This window comes from Esox lucius, chromosome 16 (assembly GCF_011004845.1).
Source record: "Esox lucius isolate fEsoLuc1 chromosome 16, fEsoLuc1.pri, whole genome shotgun sequence".
NCBI lineage: Eukaryota > Metazoa > Chordata > Actinopteri > Esociformes > Esocidae > Esox > Esox lucius.
The window spans coordinates 12,525,523-12,546,921 of record NC_047584.1 but is presented as its reverse complement, the minus strand read 5'-3'; the positions used below and the strand labels follow the sequence as shown (position 1 = coordinate 12,546,921).

The following is a 21,399-nucleotide window of genomic DNA, read 5'->3' as shown; positions in this document are numbered from 1 at the left end:
GGTAGTAAATAATAACAAAAATCCTAAAATATATATATACATACAAACATACGTTAATGCTATTCTCTACACAAACATAGTTTAGAAAGTATTTGTAAATGGTTACATAAATATACATTATGTATTTATGATACAAAACATTTATTTTAAATCTTCAAGGTGAAGACGTCCATGTCGGAGAGGTATTAAATATACAATTTCATAACACACTTCTGTAGACCCTTCTACTTTAATAAGTATTTGAACATGAAAGCTACTCTGAAGCTTGTGTGCACCCCAGATAAAGAATTCTGACAGGTCTGTCATCCTAAGAATCATCCACTGAGTATAATTGCGGTGGTCATTTGTTTGTAACTCAAACCACGCCATCTTGTAGCCTAGGCTTCCTGCCTTCATGCGTTGAGTAACACTCTCTCCGATCCACCCCTGCCTCCACTTGTTTGGTTCTGTGGTTCCTTTTAATCAGGGATCGGAACCGTGTACCATGCTGATTGGCTATGGGAATTGCTATTAATGATATTATGGGTTGATATTGTTATTAGTAGTAACATATACAAGGTCATTGGATGGCAGTGAGTTTCCCCAGAGTGTTAGAACCTAACGCCAACACTTGTATTGCTGTGCACTGTTCTCTAAAATACTAATTAAACTAGTATGTGTTGTTGCTGTCTGAACTACTGGTTTTAATACATTTGTAAATGCAAATAATTCATTAATTTTCTATTAAGAATCAGTGTGTAAAGATAGCTATCGGGTGTAAATCAACTTTGGTGGGTAGCTAATGAACTTACCGGCACACTGATTATTTTTATGAGCAAGATTTGACTGAAGACATACGATTGTTGGAGGGCAGAACATTTTCAGTTAACCTGACAGAATCATGAACTGTCACAGAGGAAAAATAGCAAGTTTCAATCAAACAGAGCAGACCAGAACAATGGGTTTCACAAATACATTTTAGGAAGAGTAAGAAATGTGTCCAGAGCAGTTGAAGGAGTACCTTTGAATATGACGGCTTACAAATGTGCAGTTCAACACAACACAACCAGTAAACTTGAGCATGTCCTTTTGCGGTTAGATAGGGTTGCTAACATGGCACCTATCTTCATGCTAAAAGATAGCATCTCTGTCACAGGTCTCTTTCCTTTTGAGCTTTACCTGGAATGTGCCAGGTGTATGGGGCCATTAGGAACTAGATGGCTGGTGGAAACTAGATGGGAGGTGCTCATTCTCGAAGTAGCCTTCTAATTTGACTTAATGAACCAGGTCTTTCCTGAAAAGTTTCTTATTTATCAGCCCCTCACAATACACCTGAACTGACCTGTTTATCAGTGCAGCTTGCAATACAGATATTAGAGAATCTGGGCCGTGTCCACAGACTGATCGTATGAATGCCTATAAATGGCAGGTCTACATAAGCGAAGGGCGAAACAGCCAGCCAGATACTGCTCCATGATGGCTGACATGACTGCTGACACAGAGCAGCACCTGGCTGGCTGCTTCTTCCTTGAAGGTCTGCCATTACTTTGAGCCACGCGGTTACAAGAGAGAAATGGTGAGTGAGGTGAAGAGAATGCTAGGGTGATAACAGCAAGAAAGAAAAATATAGATGGAAATTGAAAAAGATGAGTTTGTATGAGATACAAAGGAAATGTATGAATGTATGTGGATGGATACACCAGTTGGCCATGTGAGGGGGACATCTTTGGAAGGCAGCATGTTATTGTGGAAATGGGAACAATGTCTCTTACTTTCAAATATAAAGAGAGGATTCATAAATAATTAATTCACCACTGCTTTATGTGTGCATGGGTCCATATCTGAATATCATGTATAAGGGTACAGAATTGGGGAGTAACGGATTACAAAAAACAGTAACAGTAATCGGTTATGTTACCAACAAAAATCGGATTACAGATACCTCAGAAAAATATTATGATTACTTTTAGATTACTTAAATTGAAGAAGACATGTTGCATGCGTGAATTTTGTATTTAATGTTTTAAAAACCTCGTTATATGAACCCGAATAACAATTGCGCGCCTCAGTTGTGTGTGTGATCATCATGCGTGCATAGGTGGACACGCATAACCAGAATAGTAATCGATGATGCCCTAGTTAAATTTTCTCTGGTTTTGGTTGGTTAAAATAGAGTATATATATATATATCTACGATATTAGCCGATCCATATAAAATGTGATTTAGGTTTATAATCACAGTTTATTTCTTTCATTTGCGTTTTGAAAATCCATGGCTGGTGGCCCTAATAATCATAGGTTACGTTCGTGCGAGTAAAACGTTTTTGTGTGTGGATGTTCACAATTGCAAACGTTCATTCGCATGCCTGGGGTTTCTGCAACATTTTGACAATGTAGGTGGTTGTGGATCAAAACATCAGAATACTGCAGATTTAGTGTATGTGCGGAAAGCTACGGTAATCATGATTTTTGTATACAACGATGTCAATACCCTTTTTGAGAAATTGCCTTTTATTTTTCAACAATGTTTTGAAGCAATTAAAAACATGAATAAAACAAATAACAGAAAACACTAACACTTAATTCGATTTTGGGTTATGTTCAGATAAACAGCCAGATCAAGGTTTATTGGATTAAATGGAACGGCTGAATATCTGACAGACCTTTAGGGTGTAATGTAGAGATGTAGCCCAATCATATTAAAGTAGAAATCAATTGTTTAGAAACTCTTTCCAAAGGCACTGTACAAAACCCATACGGTAAAATGCTAATTCTGTTTTGGCCAGCTATGTAAACTTTAACATTGATTGATCCCGCAAAAGGTGTTCAACAGCTGTTTATAGGCTATTTCTATTTGTTTTCTAATGCCTCTTAATATGAAAGTAATCAGATTACGTTACTGAAATTGAGTAATCAAAAAGTTACTAATTAAAAATGTGGACAGGTAACTTGTAACTGTAACAGATTACATTTAAAATGTCTCATCTCATCCATCAGAGTATATGTGTATATCATACATTAGAGCAGTGGTTCCCAACCAGGGGTACTAGGACCCCTGGGGGTACTTGGCCTTTCCACAGGGGGTACTTGAAAACACTCATGACACCATAGACTTACTAGTGAAATGAACATGAGGGGGTACTTCAGGGGTACTCCAAGCAGTGCAAATTCTTTTTGGGGGTACAGTAACTGAAAAAGGTTGGGAGCCACTGCATTTGAGCATCTGTGTATGTCATCTATCTGTGTATATCATCCACACTCTGCTGCTATGTTAGCTTTGTTTATGTACTCTCTGGAGCTGTGTGTGTATGTGTGTGTGTAGCTGTGCGTGTTTTTGTGTGAGAGGGTCTTGGGTCCCAACCATTGCTAACCCAGTCCTACCCTGTCCCCAGGCCCCGTAGCCAGCCAGCCTGTGGCCTCCACTGTCACAAGGCCCCCTAGCCAGCCAGCCTTTGCCCTCCAATGTCATCAGGCCCCCTAGCCAGCCAGCCTGTGCCCTCCACTGTCCCCAGGCCCCATAGCCAGCCAGCCTTTACCCTCCACTGTTCCCAGGCCCCCTAGCCAGCCAGCCTGTGGCCTCCACTGTCCCCAGGCCTCCTAGCCAGCCAGCCTGTGGCCTCCACTGTCCCCAGGCCTCCTAACCAGCCAGCATGTGGCCTCCACTGTCCCAAGGCCCCCTAGCCAGCCAGCCTGTGGCCTCCACTGTCCCCAGGCCCCCTAGCCAGCCAGCCTGTGGCCTCCACTGTCCCCAGGCCCTCTTCCCAGCCAGCCTGTGGCCTCCACTGTCCCCAGGCCCCCTAGCCAGCCAGCCTGTGGCCTCCACTGTCCCCAGGCCCCCTAGCCAGCCAGCCTGTGCCCTCCACTGTCCCCAGGCCCCATAGCCAGCCAGCCTTTACCCTCCACTGTTCCCAGGCCCCCTAGCCAGCCAGCCTGTGGCCTCCACTGTCCCCAGGCCTCCTAGCCAGCCAGCCTGTGGCCTCCACTGTCCCCAGGCCTCCTAACCAGCCAGCCTGTGGCCTCCACTGTCCCCAGGCCCTCTTGCCAGCCAGCCTGTGGCCTCCACTGTCCCCAGGCCTCCTAACCAGCCAGCATGTGGCCTCCACTGTCCCAAGGCCCCCTAGCCAGCCAGCCTGTGCCCTCCACTGTCCCCAGGCCCTCTTGCCAGCCAGCCTGTACCCTCCACTGCACAATGAGACACAGAATGAGGAAAGCAGACACAGCTCTCTGAAATCAAAGCTAACTGAGCTATAAACAGAAAGGACGCAGAGAGAGAAGAGAAAGGATCTAGGGGTGGGGGGGCGGATGAAGGGCAGTTATGTGCAAATTGTCTTCATCTGTCTCCATAGGTTTTTCTCTGTAATTCAGTGTCTGGAGAATATATTGGATCTATCTACGGACATACTGTAGGGAAGGAAAACAATGCGTTCCTGTCCTCGCTCTAGTGCTGATGTGTTGGCTAACTTAAACCCATCTAAAGTGCAAACCATGACCCAAATCTGACACCTCTTGTTAAGGAGTAGGAAGTTAATGTTCTTCCCATGATCTCTGCCATCTCTGTCTGATAATAGGGTTATCCTTCATGTATGTGACGAAATGCGCCACTCAGTTTTCAGATGGCTGACACGGGTACTCTGTGATTTTCAGATTGTTCGTATGTGCGCACTTAGTTACAAATGTGTAACAGCATTCCAGTTAGATCCACAGATAGCACCAACAGTCGCACAGAGAGAGGGGGAGACAGAGAGAGGAGCAAGAGGAGAGTAAGTAGAGAGAAAGGAGAGGGTGGAGGGAGAGAGAGTGGAGAGAGAGGAGAACTGTCCAGATCCCGTCTGGCTCTCATTTAGAGGATAGTAATGCGATTAGCATTGTTTAGTTTTCACAGCTCCAGACAGAGTTTTAGAGAATGCTGTGTGTGTGTGTGTGTGTGTCTGTGTCTGTGTTTGCATGTGTGTGCATACACACTCGTGTGTGCGAGCGTGTTCTTGTTTACAGTACTATTGTTCTCTTATTTGAACCTAAAAGGTTCACATCCTACCCAGATATTGTCCCTCTCCTTTTTCAACAATCATTAGGTCTGTTTGTAGATGATTGGCTGGGGTTGTAGATTGACAAGCTTTTCATACAAAAGGAGAGAACACCCAGAGACTACAGAGGAGCACGATGGAGACTGTATTGGTAAGCGGAGAGAGGAAAAAGCATCAGATGCAATGTATCTGTTTATTCCCTTTATTCTCTGGTCCAGCTCACTACGGGCAGAGCAACATCACACAGTCTTTGTCTCTTTGTCTCTGAGCCAATGTGGTGGTCGATTATATGGCTGAGAATTTTTGGTGTTTTAAGGCTGGGCTATAACAAAAGCCTCGATTAGTGGCGGCAGGGGTTAGGGGAGCTCTTCTGATGCTCACACGCCTGCTCTGTAGAATCGTTACTTCTTATTGTCCTCTCAGCTCGACCCATTCCCCCCCACACGAAGGCCCCTTCTACGCCATTCAATTGGGCTTGATCAAACAGTAATTGAGCTGTTTTATTGCAGGTTTTAGTGAGTCGACTTGTTACCCCAGTCTAGTTGATGCCTTCACGTCTCCTCTCCTGCTATAAAAGACTAGTGTCAGCCCAGGTGTGTGTGTGGTTAACACGGCCAGCTCGTTGGGTGCCTCTTCCATTGCTGATAAGGTTCTAATAGATAAGGTTTTATCTGGCCACTATTCTTGGCTCTGTCTGTTTTATAACCCTGCTGAATGAACTGCTCCACTGGGAGGTACCCACACGCACGCGCACGCACGTGACAGAAATCTACGAGCACATAAACAGCAAGAGAAAACAGCCAATACCAATCCAGACACTCAGACATTGACCGTAAGTCGCTCTGGATGAGAAGGTTTGCTAAACGACCAAACTGTAAACTGTAGACAGAGAGACAAACAGATCCACTGACAGACAAACAAATAGGCAGACAAACGAATAGAAAGGCATACAAACAGACGGCCACTCAGAGAGACACTCAGGCTGACACTTAGACTGACAGGCAGATAGACAGATAGACAGAGAGACAGAGAGACAGAGAGATAAACAGACAGACAGACATATAGACTGATAGGGAGTCATGCGCCAGTTGTTAGCAATCCCCGTGAACACGTTAAAGGCTGAGTTGTCCCTGCAATGCCCCACATCTCCATGTTGTAGCATATCACACACACACACACATATACACACACTGTCTGATCCTCTCGATTTCAACAAGACTTTACAGTGGGCAGTGTTACCTCGGGTTAAGTACAGTGGTGATGATCTCATGGAACAGTATAATGATGTTGTAGTTGACAAGATCAAGTGGATTAATGTGGTTTGTCTCTCCCTCTTATGGATGTGTGGTTCTGTGTGAGGGTACACACATTTCACTATTCATCTTCACCTCTTTCCCCCCTTCTCTCACTCTCTTGTCGCCTCTTTCTCTCTGTCTGGCTTCTCACTTTCAATAGAAAGTTCCTTATTGTGGCAGTGAAAAGAAGAAGAACAACAGACAAGTAACAGTAACTCGAACATATTGAGTTAGTGTTACACAGGAAAGGATTTCAATCGATAATGGCGTCTCTGTGTTCCTTTCTCTCTCAGGTATAATCAAGGTGGGCCGTTGGAATCCTCTGCCCGTCCACTTCCTCACGGACTCTCCAGAAGCTACTGTGGCCGACATGCTGCTGGATGTATACCACATGGTCACCCTCCGCATACAACTTCAGAGGTGTGTGTGTGTGTGTTTGTGTGTCATGTTTGAGACAGTTTTACTAGAAGGGGGACAGAGGTATCTCCAAGCTGTGGTTAAATATAGTATAAATCGATAAATACAGTACATTTTTGGGATTGAGTGTTTTGATAAATATTACTATAGGGGTTCGAGTTGGAAAGGGGCCAGGGTTTATGTTGAGGGTTAGGAGTTAGGGTTATGTTCATGGTGAATGGTTTTGAGGTTAGGGTTACGGATGTGGTTTCTATTTTTAAGAGAAATAAATTTTGATGGCCCATTTAGATAGCTGAGTTGAATGTGTGTATGTTTCTGTGTGTGTGTTTCTGTGTGAATGTGTGTGTGTGTGTGTTTGAGAGAGTGAGCACTTATGCATGTGTGTGTGTGTTTGCACGTTGAAATGTGTGTGTGTGTGTGTGTGTATCATTCATTTCACAGCTTATAATAACATCATTTATTGAAAGGCTTCCCTGTTTATAAAAATAAGACTTTTGGAGACTCTACTTTCCATTCCAACTGTTGGGATAAGGTTAGACTATTTCATAGTTATTGAATTAGACATGTTCCTTTGGCTCCCTGATGTCATCTTGGAAGATTCAACATTTTCACAATAGGCCTTCATAGTTCAACCGTTTACCATAGTGGAGGATTACCTCTAAAATCTAAATTGGGATCGATCCAAAGAGACAGCTAGCCCAGATCCCAGCATCAGAGATTTATCTATTATCTGCCTTTCTCTCAAAGCTGGCTTTCATGCCAGTAACTTGAAGTTTTGCAAAGAATGACTGAACTTGGCCCCGATAGCCAGATAAACAGAGATAGATAGACTCCAGATGAGTCGATTGTGTTCACTATTGTGTTGTCGCATACCATCCAGCTATGTTTACATCTGTCTCCATAGTGACAGTATTGCCTGACATGTACAGTGTTGCCCTCGGTCACTGATAGCAGTTGGGGACAATACGTCATGTTTGTTTGATTGTAAAATCCATGGATAGGATAGGGCATTCCATTTGCCTAGTTATTGACTAAATACAACTTTAAGAATTCAGTTTGTAAATGTATGAAGTAACAATTTCTACGACCTAGCTTGTTCAGTCTAGATTACCAGGGCTAGGTGAAATTCGTCACAGGACAAAAGGTTGAAAGCGATTAAACTTATTCTAAATGGTTCTGTAGTTTTGCCAAGCTGGAGGACCTTCCGTCGGAGCAATGGAACCACGCCACAGTGAGGAACGCTCTAAAGGAGCTTCTTAAGGAGATGAACCAGAGTACGCTGGCCAAAGAGTGCCCCCTGTCACAGGTAAAACTGAACCACTGGCAACGACAGCGCTTCCATCACTACACCTTCCTGCTAAACTGAAGTCTGTGCTTATAATACAAATATATAATAAATAAAGAAAAATAAAATAATAATACAATAGAAAAAGTAAAACCAAGTTAAATTTAAACAAAATTGAAAAGGTATTGCAAAAGAAAAGACGCTTTTTCTTTTGCAATAGTCCCATTTTCCATCTGTAGATGTTCTATAGTTAGTATTACGGTCAACAAATATTAACAAACTTTTAACGAACTATTGGTTGATAAACCACTACTTGCTAAGGTTAAGGTTAGGTTTAGAATAAGATTTAGGGTAAGGGTTAAGGTTAGAGATTGAATAAAGGGTTAGGATAATGATAAGGGTTAGGGTCAGTAGATAGTTAGTTCACCTGTTACAGATAGTCAGTAGACAATGTGTAGAGCATCTACAGGCAGTTTTGGGACTCTCAAAATAAACAGTTACCAAAGTTATTTGGCTAAAACAGAGCTAATCCAATTTGTTTTGCAACCTCAAAATGCAACCTCAAAGAGGAATACATTTGACTTGTTTTCCTAACAGTCTACACTACAGCACTCCACATTTTCCAAAATCTTATGAAGATATCTGTATCGGGTTTGTCTTCACACCCCAGTGTTAATACTTGGTAGAAGCACCTATGGTGATGTCAAGGTCGCGTTTTAAGTCAGCAGTATGTGACTGCAAGGGAGTCTGTACATTTACATTTGACACTGTAGTCATTTAGACACTTACGGTTAATGCATCCAATTTAAGACAGCTAGGTGGGAAAACTACACAAGCCAGTAGTAGAAAGTAAACCCTATTTAATCAAGAGGCTATCAGCAATGACCACCATGAAGGAGCCAGGACAGAGAAGTGTTTTAACAGGGATTATCGGGAACTGCAACAGACTTTCATTTGCAAGGATATCTGTGCGTTGCTTAGTTTAAATGAGCACAATGCTTGGGTTTTGATCCCGGTAACAATTGCAGCCATATGTGTGTCTTTTGGCGGGAGATTTTCATGGGTGGTGTCCATTGTTGATTTACAGTACCAGGCAAAATGTAAGACACACTTCCCAATTCAAGTGAACTTTTGATTGGTACTGTAGTGTATGTCCTTTGAATGATTAACTGGCCAAATTATTGTGATGCTTTTTCAAATTGATTTAAATTTGTGATATACATTTGAAACAGATAAGCCTGTTTGAAAGTATATAATTTGTCATTTGCAGTTACAGTACATTATATATTTCACAAATTTCTTGGTAAATGGGCGTGATCTTTCTCCAGTTAATCATTCCTCACACTCCTTCTCACTCTCTCTCTCTCTCTCCCACCCCCCCTCCCCCCACCTCAACAGAGTATGATTTCCTCAATAGTAAACAGCTCCTACTATGCCAATGTCTCCACGGCCAAATGCCAGGAGTTTGGACGCTGGTACAAGAAGTACAAGAAAATCAAAGGTGAGGTTTTCACCCTCGGGTGACCCCAGCTGGCATGGACCAGTTCTGTCTGGCACACCAACTTACATCCAACCGCCTTCTCACGAACACGTCGCTGTCTCCTATCTTTCCCTAAGCTGGAACTTCAACAACGACTGCCATGGCCTTGATTGGCCCGGGCCATTTCAGTGACAGCGTATTAGAGGACAGTGGCCACACCCGGTCATGTCCTGCGCTGACCTTTTGCTGGCGTCTTAAAGAGGAAGGAAGGATAACAAGGGGTGTAGAGTTCATAAAGTCGGCGGCCATGTTGTTTGTTAATGAGCATCCCCTTGACACAACGTTGGAGGCCTAGCGCTAACTCTTCCTTAGGAGACAACTTCTTCGTCGCGATCCTGGGTCTTTGTCGCGCTCTCTCTACTGTTCCCTCCTCTCATCTGTCTTGTCTGGTCGTTTCTTCATCCTTGTTGAAACTCATGCCTGGGACAATTTCTGCCTTCGTCTTCCGTCGACTTGTCCCCCGTCGCCCTCACAAGAGTGCAGGCACGAATGCAAACACACAGACACACACACACACACACACACACACAGCCATCACCCCATTGCTCTATAATTACACTGTGGGACAGATCAAAGCAGAGGCTAAACCACAAACATGGAGTCATAGAGAGACCAGAGGAGAATAAAGCGATGCAGAGGGACACAGTGGTTGGCTAACAGACTGAGTTGATGCGGTGTTGGGTTACACAGCCTCTCCACTATTAGTTCTGCTCTCCGCCTGGCAGGGGAAAACAAACGCTGTATGTTCACCGGCCTCCAGATAGGGACACAGCGTAATTGGCTGGCTGTCCTGTCAGTCATAGTCTAGAAGTGTGGAGCAGAGGAATGCGTGCACACGTGTGTTATGAGGGGTTGTGTCTCACATTCTCACAATCTCTCGTTTCCTAGGAGACTATCTGGAGAAGGTGTGGCCGGGAAGAGAAAATTCAGAAATCAAAGGTGAAGAATCTAGTGTTTGTCAAGTTTCTTTAATTGACCGGCCCATAGTGTTAGACCGGCACTGCACTGACCTCCCCACCTCCTCATCTTCTCTCCCTCCTCCTCCCCTCATCCCCCCTCCTCCCCCTCCATCCCTCCTCCTTCCTTTCCATTCCAGTGGAGAGAGACAGCCTGGCGGACTTCTGTGTGCTTGGACAGCGTCCCCCATCCCATCTGACCAGCCTGGCCCAGCTCAGCCACCTTGGAGTGGGCAGCGGTGGTCTCCTCAAGAGTGCAGACCCACCCCCAACCCCACCCCAACCCCCGCAACCACTACAACACCCTCCCTCGCCCCACGGCCAGCTCCACCACAGCCCTCCTCTACGCGGGCAAGTTCCTCCCCCTGGCCCTCCAGCCTCCCTCCAGCCTCTCCTCGGACCAGGTGGACTCCTCTCCCCCCAGCTCAGTCCTCAGCTGGTCCGACAGCAGCTAGCAATGGCTCACCTTATCAACCAGCAGTTAGCCGTTAGCCGCCTGCTAGCCCACCAGCACCCGCAGGCACTCAACCAGCAGTTCCTCAACCACCCTCCCATCCCTCGACTCTCCAAGGCAGGGGCACCTGGTGACCCTGGGAACAACCCATCTGCTGCAGAGGTCTCCACTGAAATCTACCAGCACGTCAGGGACGAACTGAAGAGAGCCAGCGTTTCGCAAGCCGTGTTCGCACGCGTGGCTTTCAACAGGACACAGGTAACCAGATGGGTTCTGAGCTATAGTTCTTAAACCAAGGTTTGATTATTTTATAAAACTTTGCAAAATTGTCAATCAAACAAAAATGCTCAGGTTAAATCCATCACTGTTCCATGAGTTTGGATAACTGGTGTTCACAACAGGCAAAACCAACCAAAAAGGAATGGGGTGAATTCATCCCAGTTTTGAAAAAATCCTCATTTTGTTTGGTCGTATGAGAAAACACAAAAAACAGAATGGCAGAACACAGGAACCCAAACTAACAGACCAAATGGAACCAGATTAACAGAACCAGTAAAAATGCTGAAGGAAATGCAGGGCAAGTTTAAGAATTGAAAGGTGAGAAGACAGAAAGAATATCAAGACCGTCCCATTCATAACGTTAAAATTACATTTTGGAGAACTGGAATGACTTTGAGACAGATTAGCTGCCATAGGTCCGTGATTTGGTTTATCCTTTGGGTTTCACCATTTCCACTCTCCTCTCTGAGGGTTGTGAGCGAGGTAAGCTGGCGCAACAGCTTGCTGTGTTTCCTCGCTCCAGTTCAGTGTCTTCTTCCACCCTCTCAGCAGTACGCACACCTGCTGTATTCACACCTAATCACGCCCCATTAGACCCTGTATAGAGAGACCACATGAGGGAAGTAAACAGCTTCAGGGCAGGTGAAGTGTCTGTGTGTGTGCGTGTGTGTGTGTGTGTGTGTACTGGTGCCTCCAGTGTTTGCGTGCAAGCCACTCATTCTAAATCTATACGTTTGTGGCGTGTGTCTGTATGTGCGCATGTGTGCTTGCCTGTGTACATGTGCGCGTGCGTGCGTGTGCGTGTGTGTGCATCAGGGCCTGCTGTCGGAGATCCTGCGGAAGGAGGAGGACCCTCGCTCGGCCTCACAGTCCCTGCTGGTCAACCTTAAAGCCATGCAGAACTTCCTCAACCTCCCCGAGGGAGAGAGAGACCGTATTTACCAGGAGGAGCGCGAGCGAAGCATGAACCCCCCTGTCGGCCTGCCCCCTACCCCTACCTCCAGCCCCGGGGGCCCCCGCCTCTCTCAGGTACCCTGACCAACACCCCCCCCCCACCCCCAAAACAACCGTAGACACTCTCCACAAAACTCCCCTACAGCAGGGCCTGTGTGTGCTTGTCTGTCGAATGTCTGTCTGTCGTTGTGACTCGGTGGGTGATGTTGTCTGTTTTGGTCTGGCGGTTAAGCGGCGGTGAAGTTTTTTTTTGGGAGTTTGTTTTGGTTTGTGTGTCTGTGATGTTTGCATTGGTCTTCAACACCATGCGATCTGAGTCAGGGTTAAAAACAGAGGCTGGGACACACTGACCTTGGCGCAATTAATCTTATGTTGAAAAGAGTTACATCAAGTATTTTGTATGTGTCTGTATGTGTTTTATGTGTTGTCCGATGTTAGGTGATGAGATGGTAATATGTTCAACTTTTGACAGGACATATTTAGACCGACCATCACTAACCATGTCCCATGCCACCTCATGCAGAAGGTGTGGGAGAGAGGTATGGACGAACAGTTAACACCTGATGCCTGGGCTTCTATCTGGAAGAATAAGACCAAAATCTCTAACTCGGTAAGCAGTGTGTTTATACACAATCCATTTTTTCACATATTTTTCAAAGAATCATATACTGTAATTCCTGGAAGACCGACATAGTTGAGAAAGCTACGTTATATACTTGCTATGAGTGATTCAGTGTGTCTGCTACTCAGGGTCTAATGGAATAGTCCCAAAGTCCAAACAAAAGTCAACGTAATTTTTTTTTTTTTTTGCATTCTGATTCTTGAAATATCCTTTTGTATATATTAATTAAACTATTATTTTGGTAATGGAGAGCTGACTCTACAGGAGTTCAGTATGTTTATGATAGAGACACATCCTGTTGTCATGGATACACGTTCTAGACAGATTTAATTTTGAATGTGCTTCCCAAACTCATACTGCCTTTTATAGATAACAATCTCTTTCTGATGTAATGGCAAATGCCTGTAGTCTCTCTGGAAGAAGACACATTTTCGTATTATCATTATTATGTCTTGATGCGTTTATCTCCTCATCGTTGGTGCCTTGGAATTCCAGATTGCTAGTCCGTACCGGCACTGATAACTTCAAAGTCTTATGGGAAAACATACAGAGATTAAACAGAATGTAATTCAAACAGACTTCAATACAAAGGGCAGAACAGAGTACAGCTTAATGAATTAACCTGTAAACATTCTCCGTGTCGGAGCTTGTACATTTGACGCGTTTAATGTCTGTTTAAAGAAGGTGAAAAGAAACTTGGACGGATCACATCACCAGTCACGCTTGGTTAACACCCCAAAATGTTTGTCTCTGGCATTGGTACGTGTGGAAAACACGTAGACAAGATCTATCGGTGTTACCAGGCAATCTCTGGTGCAGCTTCACGGTTGCATAATGGGTTGTGTCTCTCTGGAACCCCACTCCTCCTTACCCTCCTCCTCCCAGCCCAAGCTGCCAGGCCCTAACCCGGACATGCCCTTGAAGATGGAGTCTCTGGTCAACATCACGTCCGGCATCTACGAGGAGATCCAGCAGGAGATGAAGAGAGCCAAGGTGTCTCAGGCGCTGTTTGCCAAGGTGGCAGCCAACAAGAGCCAGGTGAGAGGCCTGTGCGATCGGCAGCACATCACATTGTTCATGTCCTTCTGCCCTCTGAGCAAAACGCAGTTTAGACCCCATGAAGGGATTTGAGTCATTCAGTTTGAACGTGCGTTCTCAAGTGCAACGAGATTGGTGTGAGTGCCCACGCGTGTGCGTGTACGCGTGTGCGTGTGCGCGTGTGCATTTTCGCCGGCATGTGTCTGTGTGTGTGTTCAGATATGCGTGTGTTTCTGTGGCAGGGTGGAACGCTCAAGCTGTCTTCCTGGTTCAGGGGTTCCCGGGGTGGCTGGGCTGGCGCTGGGGTCATGGATCATTACATCCATCTGTTGCAGCTGGCAGGGGAGGAGAAAAGAGTAGAGGGGAGGGGGGTGGAATGGAGAGGTGAGGGGAGGTGAGGAGAGAGGAGGTGAGGGGGGTGGAATGGAGAGGTGAGGGGAGGTGAGGAGAGGGGAGGTGAGGGTTAGGAGAGGTGAGGGGAGGTGAGGCGAGGTGAGGGGGGTGGAATGGAGAGGTGAGGGGAGGTGAGGAGAGAGGAGGTGAGGGGAGGTGAGGGGGGTGGAATGGAGAGGTGAGGGGAGGTGAGGAGAGAGGAGGTGAGGGGGGTGGAATGGAGAGGGGTAGGAGAGGAGAGCTGATCAACTTATTATCGTTGCAGGCAGGATAGGTACAACAGTCGGTTTCAAAGACTGGCCTAGTCCAGCAGAGATAATAAAATCTCAAACGTCCTTTCTTTCCTGTCTTCACCCTCCTTTCCCCCTTTTTTCTACTCCTCTCTCCGTTCTCTCTCACCTGCCTCCCTCCTCCCCCCGACATCCCTCAGGGCTGGCTGTGTGAGCTGCTGCGTTGGAAGGAGAACCCAAGCCCAGAGAACCGCACTCTGTGGGAGAACCTGGGTACCATCCGGAGGTTTCTGACCCTGCCTCAGACCGACAGGGACCTGGTGTATGAGGAGGAGTCCCGTCACCACCACACTGAGAGACTCCACACCGTGCTCCACCTGCCCCAGGACCCGCAGGTGAGACCGGCAGGGCCCCAAAGCCCGGCCTGGGGAGGGACTGTGGTCACTGGGGGTCGACACTGAAAAGCAAAATGTTATTGTGAACATGTTCCGGTATGATATGAGGGGCTGGACCTTCAGATACGCTTGACATTTCTGGTGGACTGGATTTAGTAATGAACCTGGCAACTCTTCTTAACACACGCACACGTACACACACACACACACACACGCATACACACACACACACATACACATGCACACACATACGTAGGCGTATAGCGTCATACACAAGTGTACAACACCGTAGCCTGGCTGATTAAATTGACTTTCTCCGATGCCAGCCAGGGTCATTATTGGATGGAATACAATGAGGACACACATGCATTTATGTATTAAACACATGCGCATTTGGGCCCCCCACACATACACACACACATACAAACATACACACATACAACATACACACATACACGCATATACACATACAAACATACAAACATACACACATACACAGACACATACAAACACACACATACACACACAAACATACACACACACACACACATACACTTACACACATACAAACATGCACACATACACGCATATAGAGTGGATATAAAAAGTCTACACACCCCTGTTAAAATGCCAGGTTCTTGTGATGTAAAAGAATGAGACAGAGATGAATCATGTCAGAACTTTTTACACTTTTAATGTGACCTATAATGTGAACAATTCAATTGAAAAACAAACTGAAATCTTTGAGGGGGAAAAAAATTAAATAAAAAACTCACAATAACCGGGTTGCATAAGTGTGCACACCCTTAAACTAATACCTTGTTGAAGTATCTTCTGATTTTATTACAGCACTCAGCCTTTTTGGGTCTATTAGCATAGCACATCTTGACATGACAATATTTGCCCACTCTTCTTTGCAAAAGCACTCCAAATCTGTCAGATTGCGAGGACATCTCCTGTGCACAGCCCTCTTCAGATCACCCCACAGATGTTCAACTGGATTCAGGTCTGGGCTCTGGCTGGGCCATTCCAAAACTTAGATTTTCCTCTGGTGAAGCCATGCTTTTGTGGATTTGGATGTGTGCTATGGGTCGTTGTCGTGCTGAAAGGTGAACTTCCTCTTCAACATCAGCTTTCTAACAGACGCCTGAAGGTTTTGTGCCAAAACTGCCTGGTATTTGGAACTGTTCATAATTCCCTCCACCCTGACTAAGGCCCCAGTTCCAGCTGAAGAAAAACAGCCCCAAAGCATGATGCTGCCACTACCATGCTTCACTGTGGGTATGGTGTTCTTTGGGTGATGTGCAGTGTTGTTTTTGCACCAAACAAACCTTTTGGAATTATGGCCAAAAAGATCAACCTTTGTTTCATCAGACCATAACACATTTCCCACGTGCTTTTGGGGGACTTGATGTTTGTTTTTGCAAACTTCTGCCGGGCTTGGACGTTTTTCTTTGTAAGAAAAGGCTTCCGTCTTGCCACCCTACCCCATAGACCATTCATATGAAGAATACGGGATATTGTTGTCACATTTAGCACACAGCCAGTACTTGCCAGAAATTCCTGCAGTTCCTTTAATGTTGCTGTAGGCCTCTTGTAAGCCTCCCTGACCAGTTTTCTTCTCTTTTTTTCATCAATTGTGGAGGGAAGTCCAGTTCTTGTCCAGTTCCATGTCTCTGTTCTGCCATATTTTCACCACTTGATGATGACTGTCTTCACTGTGTTCCACGGTATATTTAATGCTTTGGAAATTATTTTGTACCCTTCTTCTGACTGATATCTTTCAACAATGAGATCCCTCTGATGCTTTGGAAGCTCTTTGCAGACCATGGTTTTCACTCTGAGATGCATCTAAGAAAATGTCAGGAAAATCCTGTTAGAACAGCTGAACTTTATTTGTGATTAATCAGAGTAACTTTAAATGATGGCAGGTTTGTAATGACTTCTATTTAACATGAGTTTGAATGTGATTGGTTAATTCTGAGGTGTGTAGACTTTTTATATCCACTGTACACATACAAACATACACACATACACACACAGACACATACAAACAAACAAACATACACACATACACACACACAGACATACACACATACACATAAACATTTTGTGGCTCCACTCCACTACTAGGATTAAATATAAGTACCCCATATCTGGGGTACCTCTGTTACTGAATTAAATTTAGTATTTTACAAGAACTTTAGGCCCTTTACTGAGAGTCTTGTCTTTCCAGCGGTGCCTTCCAATCTTTGGTGTGACTCACAGGCAGAGAAATCTACCATTTTGTTATTACACATGACCTATTACATGATTAATTGGGATAATTGTGTGTACAGTATACCTCGGAATAATTAAAATAGTTGATCAGGGTTTTGTACCACCAGGGCCCTGTATTTTACAATTGATACACCCCCTCCCTCAAAAACAGAAACAACTCCTAAACCACAGTTATTACCATACTCTTTCAATGTGCTGTAGTTTCTTTTAAGGGATAAGGGGAGCTTGACTGGCTTTTGCAAGCAATGGTTTAACTCACAGTCAGTACACTTCAGTTGTGTTGGGAGGACAGTTATGGCTGAAATCACATTAGTCCATTTACATTGAAGGGGTTTTAAAGAGTCTCCCTGCCATTGCTCCTGTATATTTATTTTCCTTGTCTATTATGACAGAGGTACTCGATGATCCCTATTATCAGTGAAGACCCCATTGTTGGGGTGGGGGGTAGATTACATGGGGGGGCTCAGAGAATAACCCAGTAGGAGGGCTGAGGGAAGTATAAGGACACAGACTGACATGACAACCCTCAAAGTGAGAACACCCACCCACAGTGTGTTAATATTAGTATAGTTACATTCAATACACAGACACACACACACACACACACACACATATACAGACCATTGTTGCAGACATCTTAGTTTTACTATTTTAAGGGCTCATCACAGGAAGGAAGCAGTGGTGGATTACATTAACATATTCCTCTGCCTGCTTGTCTCTCTTTCTCACACACACACACACACACACACCAGTCCCAACCAGAGTCAACAGAAGACCCATTTACCTTCTTTAATGCTCTGTCCCTATCACTGAGGGAAGGATAGTTAGAAGTGACACTAGGAGGACACTACAGGAAGGACAGGAAGAGAACAATTCGAGACATGGGACAGAATCAACCCGAATGCTACCTTATCTTGATAAGGAAGTACACAGAAAGTAGAAAATGAGGAAACCTGACTAAGTACAGAGAGCAAGCAAGTAGTGAACAGGGCCCTGATATCGCCACAGGGAGACCCAGCTGTTGAGGCGACTGCTAACTCCAAACCACCCACAAAATGAGGTGGAAACAGAGCTGCACTTCCTAACCTCCTGCCACATTAGAGCCACATATTTTCCCCAGATCATACAGACCCACAAAAATATGGAAAAAAATGACCTTTGGCCATGAGAAAAGGGCACAAAACACTATTGTTAACCTGAAATATATATATATATTTTTTCTCTTTGACAATATGCACATTTTAAGAACACTATACGTAACATAGCTAGTTTTGAAACCTATCTACTTAAATTGATTTAACATTTTTATTTATTGTTTTTATTAAAAAAATAATAACATTCAATTGCTTGGCACTGTAAAAAAATAATTAATTGGTCAATAATATTTGTAATTTAAAAAAGGGAAAGATAGAGGGAGAATGATTCTGGAGTAGACGGGAAAATATGGCCGGACCAAAGGAAGGGGTAAAGTCTGTGGCAGTGATAGTTCCGGAACGTGTGTGGGACTGCTGTTGTTGTCCAGGTTGACACAGTGAGGAGGCGCAGAATGCCCCTCCCCAGAAGCAGATCTCCTCCACGCAGCCCCCAGACCCACCGAACACACGGCACCAGACCCAGGCTCCAGCCTGCCTCTTGACTGCCACCACAGACAGACCACACATGAGTCCCAGCTGCTAATACGCTTAGCACAGTCCTTTACACACTGCTGTACACTATTAACACACTCATACTCTCACACTGCAGTATTCACACATTCCATGTACACTATTAACACACATATGCTCACACTGTAGAATATATTTGAACACAATACTATAATACTGAGACCACTGCTATGCTGTATTGCTATATTATATATTGGGTGGCTCTCTTATAAACTCTGTAATGATGATTGGCCAAAAGTTGTGGTTTATGACACCGTATTTTGTACCACGGGTATAACAAAAGGACTTCTAACTGTTCTAATAACACACGTACCCGCATAACAGTAACCGAAAACAAAACAACTTATGGGTAATAAAATATGAATGCACTTCTACCTTTTCAGTTTGAGGGTGAACTGCTGCCCACCGCACATATGACTGTGTGTCCATGCCCGTGGCAGCCTTGGGGACCACGCAACAACTGGGCGCTGCATACGTTTTTTAGGGTGGGACTCTGCTATCACTGTTTGGGACTGCATATCTATTAGATCCACACGTGGCAGTGTGTGTGTGTGTGTGTGTGTGTCCTGCGCTCTCCTACTTACTCAGCCAGTCACAAACCCAGGGGGACGGGATGACATTTCTCCATGACTGACCAGGGCCGGGCTGGCTCTCTGGTTCTCCCCTCCCAGCAGTACAGTATCGGCTGTCTGCCTATAGTTCCATGTGGTTGGCAGTAAGTGCATCCCTCTGCTAATTTGGCAAGCCCTGCCCTTATGAATAATTTCTCTATTGTTTTTGCTGAATTTAATCCTGCCGTGTGCGTGAGGGTAGGGGTACTCTGTGTCCTGAACCCGGCGTTGCCTGCCTTGTGGATCGAGACCCCAAGAGTGCTGGACTAGAAAGGGAGCTGGCAACAAACACACACACACACACAGACCACCCCTCACACACACACGCACAGAAGACCACTACTTACACACACATACACACACACAGACCACCCCTCACACACACACACACACACGCGCACAGACCACCCCTCACACACACACATGCACAGACCACCCCTCACACACACACACACACACAGAGACCACCCCTCACACACACACACAGACCACCCCTCACACACACCATCCCTCACACACACACACACACACACACACACAGAGACCACCCCTTACACACACACGCACAAAGACCACCCCTTAAACACACACAGACCACCCCTCACACACACACAGAGACCACCCCTCACACACGCACACAGACCACCCCTCACCCACAGACACACAGACCATCCCTCACACACACACACACGCACAGAGACCACCCCTTACACACACACACACGCACACACACAGACCACCCCTCACACACAAACACACGCACAGAGACCACCCCTTACACACACACACACGCACACACACAGACCACCCCTCACACACACACAAGCACAGAGACCACCACTCACACACGCACACAGACCACCCCTCACACACACACACGCACAGAGACCACCCCTTACACACACACACCACCCCTCACACACACACACACAGACCACCCCTCACACACACACATGCACAGACCACCCCTCACACACACACACACACACACACACAGAGAGACCACCCCTCACACACACACACACACACACACAGACCATCCCTCACACACACACAGAGACCACCCCTCACACACACACACACACACACACAAGCACAGAGACCACCCCTCACACACACACACGCACAGAGACCACCCCTTACACACACACACCACCCCTCACACACACACACACAGACCACCCCTCACACACACACATGCACAGACCACCCCTCACACACACACACACACACACAGAGACCACCCCTCACACACACACACACACACACAGAGACCACCCCTCACACACACACACACAGACCATCCCTCACACACACACAGAGACCACCCCTCACACACACACACACACACACACACACACACACACAAGCACAGAGACCACCCCTCACACACACACACAGAGACCACCCCTCACACACACACACACAGACCATCCCTCACACACACACAGAGACCACCCCTCACACACACACACACATAGACCACCCCTCACACACACACACAAATACCCAGTGGTTTCTTTAATGCCCATAAAAATCTATGTTCCCTACAACCTAGCACCTAACGCAGAATGTAAGTCTTACCCTAACCCTAACTTTAACATAACTGTAATTCTAACCTTAATCTAAATAACCTAACTGTTATAGTTTTAAACCCTCAACCTCACCCTTAATATTTTACTGTAATTGCAAGCTTAATTTCTAAAACTAAACTTAATTCTAACCCTAACTTTACTCTGTGCCTAAACAATGGTTTTGTAAGGACCGACCAAAATGTCCTAACTTAAATACTGTGAAGCTCACTTTAATAGAAACTGAGTGCACTTGATACTTTTTGCCGTGCTGCCTCTGTCTCGTTACGTCACTTCGCCCGTAGGCCTAGAAAATGCTAACACTATTAGAAACATATCGGGTGCCTCTGATTCTCTAATGCTTAGTTTGAGGGGCGGAGTTCAGCTTTCAGCTCGGTAAACCACAGCCAGC

At 45.5% G+C, this 21,399-nt stretch overlaps 1 protein-coding gene across 9 annotated transcripts in view; it reads left to right on the top strand.

The window, feature by feature from the left end:
* satb2 (SATB homeobox 2) overlaps window positions 1-21,399 on the top strand; it is a 62,924-nt gene that overhangs the window by 37,136 nt on the left and 4,389 nt on the right. For 5 of the 9 annotated variants that reach the window (XM_020055008.3, XM_013137971.4, XM_034286836.1 and 2 more), the window contains 9 exons: window positions 6,592-6,718; window positions 7,898-8,021; window positions 9,399-9,501; window positions 10,429-10,479; window positions 10,637-11,208; window positions 12,046-12,258; window positions 12,656-12,793; window positions 13,691-13,843; window positions 14,667-14,861. In XM_020055008.3, the coding sequence (XP_019910567.1) occupies window positions 6,592-6,718; window positions 7,898-8,021; window positions 9,399-9,501; window positions 10,429-10,479; window positions 10,637-11,208; window positions 12,046-12,258; window positions 12,656-12,793; window positions 13,691-13,843; window positions 14,667-14,861 (1,676 nt within the window). The remainder of the gene's footprint in view (window positions 1-6,591; window positions 6,719-7,897; window positions 8,022-9,398; window positions 9,502-10,428; window positions 10,480-10,636; window positions 11,209-12,045; window positions 12,259-12,655; window positions 12,794-13,690; window positions 13,844-14,666; window positions 14,862-21,399) is intronic. The other 4 variants (XM_020055007.3, XM_020055011.3, XM_020055010.3 and 1 more) reach the window with 3 other exon arrangements.